Genomic DNA, 17733 nt, shown 5'->3' with positions numbered 1-17733 from the left:
GTCTGACCTTTGATCTGCTACGTTAACACCATACTCTTTTAACACACGATAGTCTGTATGTTTTCATTAATGCTCAATATGAAGAATGAGGGCATTTTTAAGTCCGTCAAAATAATATGATTATCAACTGGTTTGAAATATTAAGCTCGGTTAACTAGCAAAAAGCATTTCTTCTCAGTGCACCGTTTCTGTTCAGACAAGTAGATTCAAAGCAGAAATGCCTGCCTTCAACCTGATAAGCCCTGTAAGGGTTCACGATCTGATACATTAGTCTGGTCCAGTTGGACAAGTAGGACTCCCGGGCAGGCATTTGGTAGTTTTTATTTTGAAAGGTGCTCTTTACAAAATTCAGTCCTTGGCTGAAACACAAAGCATTAAGAATTATGATTTCTTGGTATGACTGGCATAATTCTGCATTTCTTAGAGGCAGTCATAATTTCCCATGCAAAATCTCTTCAAGTTTAGTCAGTCAATCCTTATCTCAATATCTATTATTGTAATTCCACACCCAACTTTCTAGATTGGTCATACTGTCAGCATGCAAATATATTTTACCATATTATTTTCAGAATAATCAAATCACAATTCGGCATTGGCACATTTGCTAACAGCCCCATCTGCAATGATGGGCATGCTCCAAGCACTGGCTAGAGTAAGCCTTTCTTCATATTAAAACATTTTACACAGTGCCAATCTTGAATCCAAAGTAATTTAATTCACTTAGCAGTGACACACGGGCTTCAGGAAAACTGGCACTCATCACCACTGAAAGGGCAGCAGCAAAGCAGAACACAAACTCCAGCAGGCAGAACGGCTGTGGGGCACACAACAGTCCACGGAATAAATCAGACGCAGTTTCATGTAAAGATGGGTTTAATTCCTGATTCCGATGCCATGTTTAGAAAACATTTTCACACCCAGTGTAAATTGACACAGACCGCTTTCCTCAATTCCTGAAATGTCCCTTTTCTTTTTAATTTTGACTTTCACAGTACCAAACACATTCACTGTTAACGCTCAGCGTGGATGAGAAAACAAAAGCAGTTATGTGCACGAAAGGACTATTCACTTGCATTTTATCAGACCACTGCCACCCCTCCACAAAAACAGCAGCAAGACTTTTCTCGTTTTATGTCCCCAGAGAACACATCAGTGTACAAATAACACCTAGGATAAGTACGACTGAGCTACACAGTAAAAAAGAAATGCATTTTTTTCCTGATTTATTTGAAATTCACAGTCAGTGTATCATATTCGTGGCTCTGCAGCTACAACGACAGATCACTTGAGCTCCCCGCAGTCTGCGATGGTGATCCTCTTGGAGGTGCTACCAGAGCGGGAGCCGAAGGACTCCACTTTCTTGACCACGTCCATTCCCTCTTTCACATGGCCGAACACAACGTGCCCGCCGTTCAGCCTAGGAGAGAAGGGTCTTGATTACGCTGCTGCATTATGGAGATCGCCACCTTTGTTAACTTTGGTCTTCCGACATACCATTCCGTTTTAGCAGTGCAGATGAAGAACTGAGAACCGTTGGTATTTGGACCAGCATTTGCCATTGACAGCACACCTAAAACACAGCGAATGGATACCATTACACAGTGCAGCAGAGGTAGGCAGTTGTTACTTGTTAGCACCTAAGAGATCGCATTTGTGGTTTACTTTGAGGATTTATTACAACTGGCAACTGAAAGCATGAGACAGAGATGTATGGCAGAGCACTTGGAGCAACACCGGAAAAAGGTCAGCAAAATGCAGGGGGCAAAAGATTTAATTCGATCCCCCATCATGGTGTGTTACATACGAGTGTTCTTTGCCACACCGCATTATTTCACTCCTGGAGTCAGTTTCATGTTTTAAAACAGGACCAAGACTGGTACACATAATGAGGAATGACACATGAACAGCAGTATTAGTAAATTGATTCCTGGTGGGTGGTGTAGAAAGTAGGTCACCATGTAAAAGGAATGGCAAATTCATCACCTACTTCTTACCCAGGAAAAGGGCCCCATCTACTGGTGGAAATAGCTGCCTCTATTTATGGAGAGTCCTCTTTCATAAAGTACAAGGTCATCTCTCAGGGGACATGGAGCAGAAGTGAAAACTTCCCATTTTACTTTCATTTAACTTTGAATCGAAAACTGATTTTTTCATGAATTACACAACATATAGCTAGCTCAAAGTTGACTTTGTGAAAAACTACTGTTACTGAAAACAGTAGCCCTTCCTTAAAGGTGTGAAGCAGAGTGAAACCCAAATAAAAAAAAAAAAAAATGAGTGAATTCCTTCCAAAGAAAAAAGACATAATCTCTGCATAAACATATGCACAAATCTGTAGATATATGATGACTGTTGTTGCATATTTGAGGCTGTTTTTTCTGAATAGCGTAAAAACTATGTTGACAAACTCTTAGAATATTCATTCATTAGTTTAATTAAAACTGTTATACAGCAGATTAATTTGATTATTTCAAACAGCTTAGCATTTACAGTGAAGTTTTCATAAAACAGCTTAATATTGCAAAAGATAAGTTTTGACAATGTTGAATATGTTAATATTTCAGAATATGAATATTGGCACACTTGAAATGATGTTATTCATGCTATAACATGACTTATTCAGTGTTTATCGATAAAAAGAAAGTCTCATTACCAGGTCCAGTATGTTTCAGAATGAAGTTCTCATCCGGGAATCTGGGTCCATAGATAGACTTCCCTCCGGTTCCATTATGATTAGTAAAATCTCCTCCCTTTGTCCCAAGGATATAGCAAAGAAAAATCATTTGAATGTTTTAGGACCTAATAACACCTAACTGTACAGTCACATGTTCCACTTGGAAAGAGCAACAGCCATATCAACCGCAACATGCATGGACTTGCCAGACTTCCACAGTACAAGGCAATTTGAGTCAATGCTAATGTCCCCCGAGCACCTGGCAATACATTTCTCAGATCACAAGATGAGACAAAATACCTGGCACATGAACTGAGGAATCACTCTGTGGAATGTCGATCCCTTGTATCCAAAGCCATATTCCCCTGTGCAAAGTGCTCTGAAGTTTTCTATTAAAAAGAAAATGCAGTATAGGAAAGCTCACTTTCGTTTCATTTACAAAAAAACAGGCCTATACAAATGTCAAGGTGCATTTAAAGCAATCATTATGCCTCATTTAATAGCAATGTCCCTGTGTACCTGTACATGTACCTACCTGCTGTTTTTGGCACAACGTCTGCATTCAGCTGCAAAAGATGAGTTTCATTAGTGAAAAACATAAGACTGTTTCAGGTAGTTTTATATGGCAGTACAGCTAAGAATAAAGAAACAAGGCACTAATTTGATCATCCAGGATTGGCGTGGCGCAATTAATAGCATCCTCAAGTGTGACTGCACACTTAATTTCATTTAGATTTTTGTTATTACTTATATGCTTACAGAGAGCTGGACTACTGCTGGCAAGAAAGCTAAATTCGATCAAAACATTTCATTTAGTCACCGACCACACATGTTAAATGCTAGATATGGTCAGTCACCTTTCAACGCAAATGCCAGACATTTTTCGTTCAGTTGTCTACACATGTCAAATTGGCGTTAATTATTAAATTCAAGAAAAGCCCTCCATAATTGAAAACGTCACGTCTAGCACAGTAAGATGGTCAGGCTACGTCGCCTTTTGGCTAGCTACATGTCTCAATCTATTCTATGAAGATAATAGCAAGACAGCTGCAAACGTTATGATTTATTTACGCCTGTTCGTTGCGACAGACGAAATCTTGTCGATTACAAACTGACAATTTAGATGAGCGGATAGATAGCTACCCAAGTGCCGTTAACTTACAGCTAAGGTGTTCTAAAAAACTCACCTTAATCATGCTGCACATTTACGTCATGTTCTTGACTTTGCCGGCCAGCTACTTAGATAAGTACTCAAGTAAACTTGACTGCCAAAATCATGCAACATGTCCCATTACCTAGCAAGTTAACGTCCAGATTTATATGCAGTGAACGTCGAGTTCTATAACCACAAAGCGGCAATCGTTCACTTGCTTAGTCGATCTGAATACAAATGCCGCTCACCGACGATGCCATTGCAAACTGAGATCTTTTAGAGTTATTACACATTTGTCACATTTGTAGTTTTAGGTTCAATGTATATAAAACATGTTCGCTAGCTTGCAGTCATAACTGCTCCTTAAATTAATAATGTAACGTTAGCTGCTTTGCTAATTATCTACCTGTTAACTTCATTCAGAAATGACATTCATTCCCTAGCTACAGTTAGCCAAACCAGCTAGGTAGCTAGATCGCTAGTATGCGCAGAAAGCTAGTATACCTATACTAAGTGCGCCGCAACTTACTTCAAAGGTGACTCTCCCAAGAGGCTTGTTGTCCGCAGCGATATCAAAGTACACAACTGGGTTGCTGGCTGGTGGTCCAGTTACAAACATTCGAGCGGCAGAAATCGCCAGTGAACAGTACTTCATATGCCTCTTGATATGCAACATTGTGATACCTCGTGCTCTCAGACTTCGGCTAAGTTGCAGCTGCAGATACCGCTACAGGAAGTCATAAATGGGTTCTGAACTTGATGGTGACACAACATAGCTGGCTAACACACCATAGAGCTCAGTTCACTTCCTGCTCCACACACACACGCCGTCCCAGCACCTTGACGTATACGTATACAGTATGCGTATGACCTTCCATCCCTTATGTAAACCTAATCCTCCACACGACCGATCCGAAACTGATTCCGGGGCACCGATCGAGCATTTAACATAATAACATCCAAAAGAACACACTGCGTGCCGGTGTACAGTGTTGAGTTGTTTCAGGGTACGCTGTACGAATGCGGTGAATAATCACTGATGCGAAACGCAAACGGATGGTTCCTTCATGTCACTCCAGCCCTTGTTAGCCTACCCACTTTCAATAACGATTTCGGAATTTGGGGTCGGGGAGGAGGAGGGAATCATAATGTCTGGCAACAATGGCGCCCCACGGTCACTGCTTCCTCACGGGTATCAACGGGCACTACATGTATAAATATATATATATATATTATATACAAATATAATAACATTATTATTGTCATTTACAGTTTATTTGAAGTTGCCGCTATATAATTACATTTTCAGCATCTAAAATATCTTCCTTGGATTTACACTTTTTTGCAACTTTACAGTGATCTTTTGAATGACTTTCTGGACATAATGGACTACATACATGATGGTAGTAACATTTCTCTCACACACGCACACAGACACACATTTATGGAATAAGAATTCAATGTAACTAAATAAGTTTCTACTGCTAGGCAGGATTTGGATTCAGTTGGGCATTTGAATACCAGACTGATGGAAGATTGAAAATCTGCAGAAATCTCAGACTTGCATAGACCATGAAACCGTGAATATTTAAAGTAATGTCAAGTGACATAGCGGCAGTATGAAGATGCAGATGCATTTTTATTCAATCACTGGAATAGTACATATACTGTTCAATGAGGAGCAAAGTCAGAATTGTTCAGCGAGTCTTCAGAAACAATGTACATAAAGTTACATTCTTTTTAGTATGAAATTTAAGTGTTTTGAAAATAATTACATAAAAATCAAATACAGTTATTAAGTTGCTTTCTCTGGTGAGGGAGACTATGTAAACGATAATAATAATAAAAAATATCTTATTTACCTGCAGTAACGTGAATGTTGTGATCATTTAAAACTGATCACTCCTCAAACAGCTGCTGTGCATACATTCGTCTTTACTGTACAGAGTGAGTCAGAGTGGTTTCAAGGCATAATTATCCAAATGTTATCTGATAACACATCTAATTATTCAAATGGAAAACCTTTTTTTGCAAAAAACTTGTTTTAATCTTTCTTTGTAAATGTATAAATGTTATGAAGTGCAAATGTTTTGTATAGTTTGAATATAAACACATACATGTACACACACGGACACCCACCCACACACACACACACACACGGGCGCGCGCAAGCAAGCAATAGTAGGGAACTGGCACGTACTTTACAAAAGAACCACATGAACATTATGGTATACAGGTATCATCTGAATACATATTTATTAGATAAATATTAGGTTGTCACATCATCTAACTACATACAGTTCTGCAAGACTAAAAATCACAATTAGTTTCTTTTTTTCTGACCAGTATAGAATATGAAATGATTGTACATACAATGTACAAACATAAAGACAATGGCCACTTTTGCATGAATCACCTTAGATTGTACCTTTTAATTTTTTTGTCTGATCATGATATCAAAAATTGTACAAACTATGGATTTGGTTACAATCTTTTGGAACCCCCCTGGCCCCCTACTTCCTTTCCCCCTCCCTCCCAACCATTCCCCGGTATTCTCTTCATTAAACTTTCTTTTTCTGTAGCACCTTAAAAATATGCAGGTGATAAGACTAATACACGTAGGCTAAATATTACATGTAGGTAAAACAAAGTTGTTTCTTCCAATTACCCTCAATAGAGAGGTCAAAGTATTTTACATAAGGGAACAAATTCTGAGAGATTCCACAGACGCTAACAAGCAAGATTCATTTCCCACATCGAATCACTTCTGATAGGGGGTTGCAAGCTTCTTTTTTCATTCTGAGGAGACAATGCACATTCCTGAGGAAAATGAATACACTTCTGTTAACATGTCTCTATAGTCATTTACATATGTACAGGCATCCCTTGAATCTTCCCACTATAACACGGGCTTGTTTTGCGGCCCAGATCTGGACATTAGTGGGCTGACTCTTATCCTCCTGTTATCATTTTTTATTTCTCTTTTTAATTTTTTTCCCCAGACAAAAAAAAATCCTTTTGGATGATTGTGCAACTACAGTATGCAGGGGGTGCCTAATACATGGAAATGGCTCATACTAAAATGTGAGCAAAATGTAAAAATAATAATTTCAAATATGTCTATTTATATACAGAAAGGGGAAAAAACTAACACGGCAGTGCATTTTTAAAAGATAGACCATTCATTTGACTAATTTGGATACACTTTTTTACTGTACCAGCACTACTAGTAAGCAATTTTAATCATAACGCCCTCCCAAATAGGAACAATAGCTTCTGAGATCCATATTTAAGTCTGAGTTCATTTCTCAAAACATGTCCACATTAGGGTAAACCAAATTAAGTGAGCCTGTTAGCCTTACATTTTCATTATAAAAGAAAACATAAAATAATTTACAAAACCAGAAAGCAATATTTAAAATGGGATACAAAATTTGAAGGGTCATCAGCTTTTACAAATGCTGTATTTTCTATAACAAAAATAAAAATTATATCATATAGATTTATTTAACATAAGGCTGTGATACATTTTTTAAAATACCACTTGTACATCTTGACAATTAACAATTCTGATATTCCCATGGTTCTTGTTCATTACGTTAAAATAGTCAAATGATACCTCTGCTGTCCAAACCATGCCACAATGTTTGTCCTTCAAGAAATAAATGAATGAACAAAATAACTGTCAAACAAATTGAAAACATACTTTTTTTTCTATACAGTCTTCAAAAACAATGAAAACCTTGTGAGGATTACAAAGGAATATTGCTAGATCAAAAGTTATACAGGAAGAGTGACCGACCCTTCTATGTTTTTCAGGGATACCTTAATTGATTTCAGGGGGGAGGACATAATGACATATTATGACAGAAAGACACCTGCCTGCAAATTCTACAACTGTGTTGGGGGATATGAAATGACACACAAACAAATAACACTAAAAGCTAGAAGACCTGCAACACACAGCTTATGAAAGACCTTTTGATTGGTTCCCTGTTCTAACTGAACAAAGCTTTTTGTTGGGGGTGGGAGTGGTATTGGTGCTGGGGGTGGGGGTTATTTGACAAGCAGTAGATAACAACCATGGACAACCAATCATGAACAGGATTAATATTATCTAAGACAATACTAAAATATTCACAAAAGTATTTACAATAGCTTTTTAAAATAATACATTTGCATACTGAACAGCGCATTTTTGTTAAAATGAATTTGGAAAAAAAAGATGGCAAAATGTCATACAGTTCAGCTTCCAGATATCAGACATTTGTTTAAAAATATCTACATAGAAACACTGGGGGCTACTATATATACTTTTGCTTCAGTGACGAATCCTGTTTCTCTCCCGTTGTCTCTCGGTCTTTGAAATAAAACAGTAGCCCCTCTCCCCACCTTCCCTCCCAAACTTTGGTGATATAAAGCAATTTTCCCAATGATTACTTAATTGTTACGTATTTGCAGCACTGCAAAACAACGACAAAGAAAGAGATTAAATAAAATAACAATAATCATTACAAAATGAACAATATGCAGTAAATATCAGAAAATAATCCCTTCGGAGAATAGTTAGTGTTAAAATGAAATGAATAAGAACAAAATAAAAAGACAACGAAAGCCGCGGGTAAAGTTGTTGATAAAAAGCACGCCATCTTAGCTCAGAATATCACTAAACAAGGGCAAAAATTGGCACACATGCACTTTTTATACCACTTACTGTACATAATTCATCAAGGAGAGAGACGAACGTCACACAATGGGTACGCAAGCGACGCAAGGCCCATGCAGGACACAAAAGCACAGAGGAGGAGCTCTAGCTACGGGTGCAATACAGTGACTCTGGCACAGAGGTCTACTAGGGCGGTAATAATAGTCCAACTACAACTTCCCTCTCTTTCTTTTTGTTATTCCTTGCTTTTTTATCAAATAAACTCTCCTGTCAGGTTAAGATAGGGACTGGATTACTATGTAACAGTCTTGTACAAAAAAAGCTGCATTTTCACTGTTTTGGAGATAAATGCCCATTACAGCTAAATATAGAACACAGGAGGTAGGCGCAAGTTCATTTTCTCTGTCCCGTCGCTCGGGAGATCACATCTCCCGAAACCCTACCCAGACTCCTCCTGTGTTTTAGTTCTTCTTTTCATTTAGTGTAGTGACGATGGGAAAACCGTGTTACAAAAAATAGCAAACAAACAAAAACAAAATGCACGGAAATTGCCAGAAACATCTTTTTTTTTCCCTTATCTGCACTGAGATGAAAATGTGCCTTCAAACTTAACGAAAGCCTATGAACATTTAAAGACATGTTTTTTTTCTTTACAGTGGGAACATTAAAAAAAAAATTTTGATGAATGACAGAAAAGGGTGATTTCTCCTGCTGATTGTGTCGCGAGTGTTCTTCCCTTTGAGGTGTTCTGTACTTCACGTGTTACAGTTTGTTGTAATTTCTTGTGCTTTTAAATGGTGCTCAGCGGAAAAAGCAGTGTGATTGTTCAGTTGGACAAAAACCTGTTATTTGGAAAGCCAAAGTTTCATAGATTGGAACAACAATGTTCAAAGGGGTTACAGACACTGGCCAGGATGGGCAGTTTTTTTTTTCCTTTTTTTAGATTTCTTTTTCTTCTTAAAATGAGAAATAAAATAAGAATAAAAAATGCTACAACACTTTCCTAGTGTTCACACAGAACACACTGTGTGACATAAAAATGAACTGAATATAGCTGCACAGTTTCTTAATGTTCAAAGATATTACTTTATGGCAGCCAGTGGGACTGTCATATCTGTGTGTTTACAATAATGTTCAGTCAATTTGCACTGGAGAATGATATATTTATAAGAGGAAGAAGAGTAAGGGAGTGCATCTTTGTGTTTGTCAAGTACTGAGTAACTGTCCGTGCTGTGGGTCCACTCCAGTCATTTCAATGAGTTTGTGAGAGGAGAACGGCCTCAGTTGTTTTCAAAGAGGGAAAGAAGATCATCGTTGCTATTGCTTGGGAGATCAGGGGGATCCAGGTAGGACAACAGCTCATCAGGGTTTGCAAGTTCTGGAAGGAGCTGGAAGAAAAACAAAACACACGGTCAAATCAAGAGGCCATTTTCCACTGGTTTCCATTTCCCTAGGCTTGGTCTCACACTCTCACAGGCCACACTCCATCTCAAGAGGGAAAGAGAGGAAGAAAAGATAAAGATGTAAGGTAAGGCCAAGCACAGTTAAAGCGGGAATTCTCCATCATTTCCTGTGCCAACAGTCACATGCAAAACAGTGTCGTGATGAGATTTGATTTATGACTGATGATCTGTCATACACAAACGAACCAATCCAAAATCAAAGGAGGCACCACGCGTCTATGGTCCCCCGGGAAATCAAAGTCGGCTTATTGGTGTTGTTATGATAAGCTATTTTCCCCTCATTTTCACCACAATCAGGAAGAAAATATTAGCCCATTAGCAATGGAGACAATTCATAGTGCACTGAAGAGAAGCCAAATGCTTGCATGTGACGATCTGCATACAGTGTGATGCAATGACAGAAGGGGGCACCGTGTGCTGCTTTTTAGCCCCTGTGCAGTGCAGGGGTGCTGAGTGCACGATTGCACACTTACATCCAGGGAGGGCTCCGGCATATCGGGGGCCACCGGCCCACCGGCCGGACCCTCTAAGGCGGAGGAGGGGTTAAAGGTCAGGTCGCTGTGCGGATGGCTGTTAGAACCAGGCTGTGGTGGCGGGGGCTGGCGTGAGGGCTGAGGAGGACCACTGTGATGTAATGGCTGCCCTGATTGGCTGCTGGGGTGAGGAGGCGCGTGCAAGCTCTGCGGCATGGAGCTATGGGACTGATCAGTGCTGACAGGATGAGGCATCTGCGGAGGAGGAGAGGCAGGAGAAGAGAGAGAGTGAGGCCGTGTGGGACGCAGCCCTCCGCCTCGTCTGGGGAATCACCCAGGAGTAACCGCCGCCCTCGCAGGACCCCCACCCAAGCAAACACCTAACGCAAAACAAGGACCACCCCCATCACACAGTAAAAGCCGAAAAGTTCTAGTTTATAGTGGAAAGTACGGTTTTTTTTTCTTATGTGCTCTACAATTTACAAAGGGTGACGGTTAAAACGAATTACATTACCAAAAAAGGTCCAGATTGCTGGCAATTTCTACCCCTCTCTTTGTAGTGGCACAAGCTGTTTGTCTTTGGCAGAGACAGGTTATGATCAAACCCATTTGTTGATACCACTGCTGTGCCATATGGGAGACAAACAAGCTCTTTTAATTCCACTGTCCACTGCCAACATTACCTAAAACCTGGGTCTGTTTAGGAATTTGCTCTTTATGGGCTATTAATAGTTTGTTTGGTACTGCTACAGTGCATCTTTGCATACAGAGCAAGACTGAGTGCTAAATACTTCTGAAAAAAAGCTCTATGGATCCACTCTCAGTGGTTCGGGCATTTGGGCGTGTTCTGGAGTGATTTTGTTCTTCAGCAATGATTGGACTTTCGTATGTTCAACAGTAAAACAAAAGCAGAAAGTTCCAAAACTGGAAGCAGTGGATATGGTTTGCTGTGGAGCTGACCTGTTCTCCACCGGTGTGAGATCACTTACTGTGTCAGGCATGCTGTGGCTGAGTGGCTTGTCCGGGGTCATGAGGCTGTTGGGCATGTCCGGCGGGTGAGAAAGCTGGGGCCCATGCATGAAGTCATTCATGGTGGTGCCACCAGGGTTACCGTGTGGGAAATCGAAGTTTCCATGCCCCTGGTAACTGTTGCCTAACGCGCAAAACAAAGCCAGTCAAAACACGGCAACATACTTTTGAAGCTCGGACAGCACATTTATCCATTTGCAAACAAGAGGAAAGGTATGAGAGCCACGAGACATAGACGTAATACATGAATCACTTCTAACTGTTGCTTAAATAATAGCGAGGTCTCCATGACTGCATTTGGTTGGCTGCTGGCTGCTACCTTGGTTGCCATATTCACTGTTGTTTCCCCCAGGTGGAGGAGGCATCGAGGGGTAGGGGGAAGGGCCAGGGCCAAGCTGCGCAATCATCTCCATAACGTTGGGCATGATCATCTGGCTGGGGCTCATGGTCTTGAATCTCTTGGACATCGGTCCGTCCGGGTCCTCCTTAATGTGAATGTCCGATTTTATTGCAACCGGCCTCCAACTACACGTCGGGTCAATGGTGACCTCCTCAAACTCCGAACTGAGGAAAGAATTACAATGAAGACTGAATTACAACTCCCTCACAGCTACAGGCGGTCAAGGTGTTCAGAGAGAACAGTTGTGTTAAAGCTGCTGTCTGACTTGGTAAAATGTTGACTTTTCTAAAATGGGTTCTGAAGAAGACGAGAAACAAGAACAAAAAACTTACTTCTGGATGGCATTCAGGATGCCCCACATGTATTGGTCGACTTCCAGCCCCTCTAACAACGCTGTTTTACTGGGGAGAGAGGAAATCAGGCGTGACTGAGAAAATTGCAGATTATTATTGGCATAATTGCAGATAAATATTGGCACTGTTTGAGCAATATAGCTCATTTTGCCCATGGATTTACAAACAGTGGAGACAATTCTTTTCATCTATGAAAATGAACCTGCAACAATGATAATCATAAAAAAGTTTCTCTCATTTGATAGTGTGCCCTTACTTGCATACAGGACATCGCCACGTCCCCCGTTCACAATTCAACTGCAGATAGGATTCCAAATCGAAACACTGTGGAAAGAACAGCACAGCAATTCAAAATATCGTCGATCAATAGGACTGCAAACAATTCAAGCATAAAAATATGGATTGGCACTCATGCACATCTGAGACAAAGGGAGAAAAGAAACGGAAGTGTGAAATTCTGAGGATGGCACTCGCCTGTACGTGTTTGCAGTCGTGGCCTCTCGCTGGAAGCTGGATCCTCCGGAAAGTGATCGGACATTTTAGGGACACTTTGATGGCCGTCTGCTCCACCCCGTCTTCCCCGTTTAACGTGGCGTTCCCAGAGGAGGCTGCCACGCTGCTGAAATTCCTCTTGACTGAGGAGAGAGAGCAGATTTAGAGATAAAGTGACCTGAAGTGGGCCTGCCAAAATGCAACTTTCAGAGGGGGCCTAGGAAGATTCTTAAAAAAATAATACCGAGGAAAAGTACTGGACATAAAAGACATTGGTTTTTTTATGTGTGGCTGTTATGTGTGGCTGTTTTTTGACTTATTACAGGCCCTTATGTACTTGCTTTGTAAGTCACTCTGTAAATCACTCATAAGCATCTGCCTGATGATTAACTGTTACTCAGAAGAGGACCAAGTACTTGGTATATCCAACTCAACACTTTCCCCAGGGATCTTTTCCAATACTCATTGACTACTATCCATAAACTTAAACTGAAACTTTTTCAACTTCTTATTAGATAGACTTAGCATTTAAAGGTGGGTAAGTTAAAGAGCAGATAAGCATCTAGAAGACTGCCCTAGAAGCTCCCTGTTAGCAGGCAGCCCTGAGGGGTGGGCTCACCTTTGGTGATGCAGTGCTCGGCCGGCAGAAGCCTCTTCTTCAGAAGGCCCTGCAGCACGGACCGAACAGACGGCCTGTGCACCAGCTGCAGGACGAACAAGTGCGACTGTGGAGAGACCAGACGCAGAGACACGGCTCAGACTCGCTGAACAGCATGCGCACGTAACACGGCGTATGGTTTCAACGGCGCACGACAAGATGGCAATACGCGTGTTGCCCCAGAACAATGACCGCGTGCAGTGCGAGGTCCTGCCTCCGCTCCTCTGAAGGTCGGTGTACTCACACAGCAGCAGGCCGTGACGGTGATCTGAATGGTGTTTCTCCCCGGCTGGCACACGTGCTTCAGATGCAGAGGCTTGTGGGACGTTTTGTTGTCGCCCCTCTCGATGGTGAGTGGCGTGGCGTTCACGCTGACTTGCACCGACGCTGGCCAGTTTGTGTTCATCTGCCGGTCCTCGTGATGGTAGCACTTAAACTGCAACTCCAGGTCCGATCTGGGTAGCAAAAGAGAAACTTGGTCAATCTACATATATGTTTCGGCCAGGAAACCTGGACAACAGTGCTCTACTTCAGCAAAAATATGCCAGTTTATCCTTACTGATGAACAAAAATTCCATACACTGTCTTGTAATGTTGTCTGCATACCATATTATTTTGATTCTGAGTGTGCCTTTAAGCCGAATTGTGTTTGCACTATAGTCAAAGGAACATGCCATGTGTCAAATTTACAGTTTTGTTATGCCAACCCTAGTGTAAAAATGTCAGTTAAAAGTCAGTAGTTTCTTCTGACCTGGTGTCCCCATAGGCAATAATCTAACAGTGTTCAAAGTGAGCCGTTTGGCTTTCAAGTGCAAGGCCACACGATGGCTGGTGTGGGGTGGGTGAGCGAGTGATCGGAGAGGCCGGGGCGGCCCGCCCACCTCCACATGAGAGTCTGGTGCACAGACGGGCGCAGATGGAATACGTGGTTGCTGACTGCCAGGTTGTGCTCCAGCCGGAAGGGCTCCAGCACCACGCCGTCCCTCACCGGGAACGTCAGCCTCAGCTCCTCGTTGGGGTTGGCTGGGATCGGAGAGGGAGAGAAAGCGTCAACTTTCCCTTTTGCATCTGTGGTGCGATAACGATTTGGGGTTTTTCATCTTTGCATGGAGGAAAGGACGTGAAACACTGTGTAGGATCAAAGGAGCCCAAGCACCAACGCTAACGCCACATTGAACATGCAAGTCAGGTAATGTTACTGCCCTTCTAGTGCTTTGTCTGTTCAACGATTTTTTCATATACACACACACACCTACACACACATATACACACACAATATGTAGTCTTTGACATGACTGTGTAAAATAAAGGAGCAAATAATCCCAGAGGCTTTTGCACCAAAACATTCTACTGAAATATAGTTAGTTAATACTACAACCGTGTATGTGCAGTCTGGTTCCTGGGGCAATTATGCTATTAACTGCTTCTAGAGTGTGTCACCAGCCCTCTTCTGAGTACTCACTTGGCGGTGGCGGGAGAGCGCTGATATTTGGTTTGATTTCTGGAGGGAACGGGGGCTTTACATCCTGGTTCGGCGACAGGTATGGCGGGATACTGCTCCCCGGAGTCATGGGAGGTGTAGGGTTTCCTGGGACTGGCGAGTGGGGGTAGCTACCAACAGGCCGCGGGGGCTGCAGTGAACAGAAAGGGGTGAAATTTTAGACCTAGGTCTAGGATATCCCACGCCCAGATACAGACACAACTCACACAAGCCATCATATAAACAGATGAGGTTCTAACAGGAACTACAGCAGAGAAAAACATACCCCATTTAGGTTGCCTTGGCTGTATGAATATCCACTCCCAGAGAAATTGTTACTCTGACCATTAAATGGATCTTGCTGGATAACGACACAGACAAAGAATAAAGCGATTAACATTTGTGGTAAGTTATTTATTGCATGAGCATTAGAAAAACTGCCAGTTGTTACGTGCCTGCACATGGCACTCACCTTGTAATACTGGCCCATGGCTACACTTGGGGGAGGGTACTGGCCTGAGCCCTGCTGACCTGGCACCCTCTGCCCAGCATAGTTGGGGGATGGCAGTGGCCTAGGGGGGTTGGGAGTAGGGTACTGCCCTTGCTGGTTGGGAAACTGGCTGTTTGGTCCATACTGCTGTCCTCCGTAATTAGGCTGATGTCATAAGAAATAGAAAAAAAACAAAAAGGGAAAATGAGATTAATGGATATGTTTGATGTTAATGATAACTGTGTGATAAAATGTCTTGATAATACTTGTGAAATGAAATCAACACTGCAGCCTAACTCGTAGATCTACCACCCACACGGAACACAGTGTAGTCAGAAACAATAAGCCCTTTCCAAACACAGCTGTGCTACAACCACGCAGAGTTTACTTGTTGAGTTGATCCACTGGTATGTTCATTTTATGACTGGCTGCAGTGGAGACTGACCTCCCCAGGGTAAGGCCTCTTCAGGCCTTGCATTGGCATGGACTGGGGCCTGGGACCAGGGTAGCCCTGCTGGGGCATCCTCTGACCGTGGTTCCCGAAGGGGTTCATGCCCGGTGCCCTCGGCTGGTTCATGCCCATGGGCGGCCCGCTCATGTTGGAGGCGCTCATGCCGGTGCCCATGCTGGCGGGGTTCATGTTGCCTGGGATGGAGGGCGGCCCGCGAGGACCAGGCTGGTTCATGAACTGGTTGTTGTAGGCCTGGCTTGGTCCCATCTGGAAAGAGGAACACATCTGTAAGAGAAAACGCAGGCTGAATTAGCACTCCCAAGGTGAGCTGGAGCCGGGACGTTCCCCTCTGTCTGTACAGCCATTGGTAAGGCACTGCGTGAGCCTGAGAGATCAGCTGAGCTACACCATGGCCAGCTCCTTCTTTGAGACCTCGGGCTTTTCCATACTTCAACACCGATATCTCTTTTGCGCGCTGTTCTCTGGATTCAGACAAACTTTCTGACACACGACCAAACTCCAAAGGCCTTGGAGGATCCGTGTTCCCGAAAGAACAACAAGCAAAAAGAAGCGGGTGGGGGAGGGGGCAGGTGGAAGCAAATAACACAGGGAGAACAGAAGTGCATGACAGTTAAACAGTTAAGAGCAGTAAAGCGAAGTGTCATTCAGGGATCTACAGCGTATTTTGGGCGCTGGCTCCTACCGGTCCGTATTGGTTCATTTCTTTGTTCTGGGTCTCCTGCAGGGCAGCGACAGTGGCAGTGGCCGTGGCGGTTGCCGTGGCGGCGGCAGCAGCGACGGCGGCGGCGGCAGCAGCAGCGGCGGGTTGGGTGAAGTCTGCAGGAGTCCTGGAGTGAGGGGGAATACCCATGCCCCCCGGGGGGTTCGGGCCTCCCGGGTAACTGTACAGGGGGAGAGAGGTCACGTGACTTGGCAGGTCTTCCACGTCAACGGGCGATTTTTGTACCCCGTTACAACGTCGTCCTCACTGCCCCTTGCTGTTGCCATGTGACTTTCATCCTGCTGTCTGACCACCCAGCTTGGGGTGATTTCTGTCGCACCCCTTGGCAATTTGCATCTGATCTTGGAAGGGGTACAGCCTCGCCAACCAGCCCCACAGGCACACACTATGTGATGCTTTACACGATTCTGGCATGAGCGAAAAGCACAACAACTGTGGCAGATCACCAACTGAATCACCAATGGCAAACTCATGAATTGTGAGATATACAACCTCCTGTTTTTGCTTCAAGAAAGGACAGTAAAGTGGAGTCTCCTATTCTCTTGGTATCAAGGTCTTTGTGATGGGACTCCACAATGTGGGCTCATCGCCTCTCAGAATACAAAAGCAAATACTCTAACTGGGCATTTTTTTTTCCCCCGCAACTCACAAGTGTGAGTTTGGCGTTTGGAGTGGAATATTGTCAATGGGAGCTGCACTCAATTGATCGCCCACTGAGAGCAGCAGAGCATGAATGTTCTCTTTGTGCTGTGTGTCCACCCACATCCTGGGCTCCTGCTAACATGCAGACCTTTCCCATGTAGAGCTCTCCTATGTCTGCGCTTACACCCACACAGACAGACAGACAGACAGACAGACAAACAGACAGAGAACACACACACACACACACAAACACTCTCTCTCTTACCTCCCCCCAAAGCCTCCCCCCCCTGGGTAGCTGGGGCGCCCGTACATCCCCTGCTGCATGTATGGCTGGTTGGAGCCTCCTTTGGCAGAGAACTGTTGCTGTTGGCCGGGGAACTGAGGGGAGTTGATACCGGGGTTATTTCCGGACATGCCAGACGCCATGGGGTTGCCACCAGGATTCATGGGGTTGTTGGCATTTGCCATCGGGTTGCCCAGTACCTGAAATCCAAAACAATCAACAGTTATTTCCATTATGAACACCATACTTTTATGAGTCGTTTACTGATGGCTATTAGTTTTTGT

The 17733-nt window shown here is 43.1% G+C and overlaps 2 protein-coding genes across 10 annotated transcripts in view; both read right to left on the bottom strand.

The window, feature by feature from the left end:
- Window positions 1–758: 758 nt before the first annotated feature.
- Window positions 759–4672, bottom strand: LOC118775863 (peptidyl-prolyl cis-trans isomerase A-like). The gene is made up of 6 exons (XM_036525886.1): window positions 4357–4672; window positions 3210–3240; window positions 2975–3063; window positions 2654–2750; window positions 1495–1570; window positions 759–1417 (listed from the first exon to the last, which is right to left on the bottom strand). The coding sequence occupies exons 1-6, from the start codon at window positions 4501–4503 to the stop codon at window positions 1282–1284; spliced, it is 576 nt and encodes a 191-aa protein (XP_036381779.1). The 5' UTR covers window positions 4504–4672; the 3' UTR covers window positions 759–1281.
- A 1531-nt stretch (window positions 4673–6203) lies between these two features.
- LOC118774305 (zinc finger MIZ domain-containing protein 1) overlaps window positions 6204–17733 on the bottom strand; it is a 141570-nt gene continuing 130040 nt past the window's right edge. For 3 of the 9 annotated variants that reach the window (XM_036523561.1, XM_036523581.1, XM_036523630.1), the window contains 16 exons: window positions 17432–17649; window positions 16486–16684; window positions 15777–16067; window positions 15314–15496; window positions 15128–15202; window positions 14824–14992; window positions 14243–14429; window positions 13606–13816; window positions 13323–13428; window positions 12686–12846; window positions 12468–12535; window positions 12191–12259; window positions 11778–12022; window positions 11419–11582; window positions 10430–10684; window positions 6205–9881 (listed from right to left, as the gene is read on the bottom strand). In XM_036523561.1, coding sequence (XP_036379454.1) covers window positions 9774–9881; window positions 10430–10684; window positions 11419–11582; window positions 11778–12022; window positions 12191–12259; window positions 12468–12535; window positions 12686–12846; window positions 13323–13428; window positions 13606–13816; window positions 14243–14429; window positions 14824–14992; window positions 15128–15202; window positions 15314–15496; window positions 15777–16067; window positions 16486–16684; window positions 17432–17649 — 2709 coding nt within the window. In that variant the 3' untranslated portion in view covers window positions 6205–9773. Of the gene's footprint in view, window positions 9882–10429; window positions 10685–11418; window positions 11583–11777; window positions 12023–12190; window positions 12260–12467; window positions 12536–12685; window positions 12847–13322; window positions 13429–13605; window positions 13817–14242; window positions 14430–14823; window positions 14993–15127; window positions 15203–15313; window positions 15497–15776; window positions 16068–16485; window positions 16685–17431; window positions 17650–17733 lie in introns of all 9 variants that reach the window. The other 6 variants (XM_036523592.1, XM_036523601.1, XM_036523571.1 and 3 more) reach the window with 4 other exon arrangements.

The sequence above is a fragment of the Megalops cyprinoides genome, chromosome 1 (genome assembly GCF_013368585.1).
Source record: "Megalops cyprinoides isolate fMegCyp1 chromosome 1, fMegCyp1.pri, whole genome shotgun sequence".
NCBI lineage: Eukaryota > Metazoa > Chordata > Actinopteri > Elopiformes > Megalopidae > Megalops > Megalops cyprinoides.
This window is presented reverse-complemented; position numbering and strand designations above follow the sequence as displayed.

Bases quoted from the DNA above. Each gene is read 5' to 3' on its own strand.
- LOC118775863 (XM_036525886.1), bottom strand. From the start codon at position 4,503: ATGTTGCATATCAAGAGGCATATGAAGTACTGTTCACTGGCGATTTCT. The intron at 3,241-4,356 runs GTAAGTTGCGGC...CATCTTTTGCAG, and splicing joins TTGGGAGAGTCACCTTTGAA to CTGAATGCAGACGTTGTGCC. The intron at 3,064-3,209 runs GTAGGTACATGT...TCTTTTTAATAG, and splicing joins CGTTGTGCCAAAAACAGCAG to AAAACTTCAGAGCACTTTGC.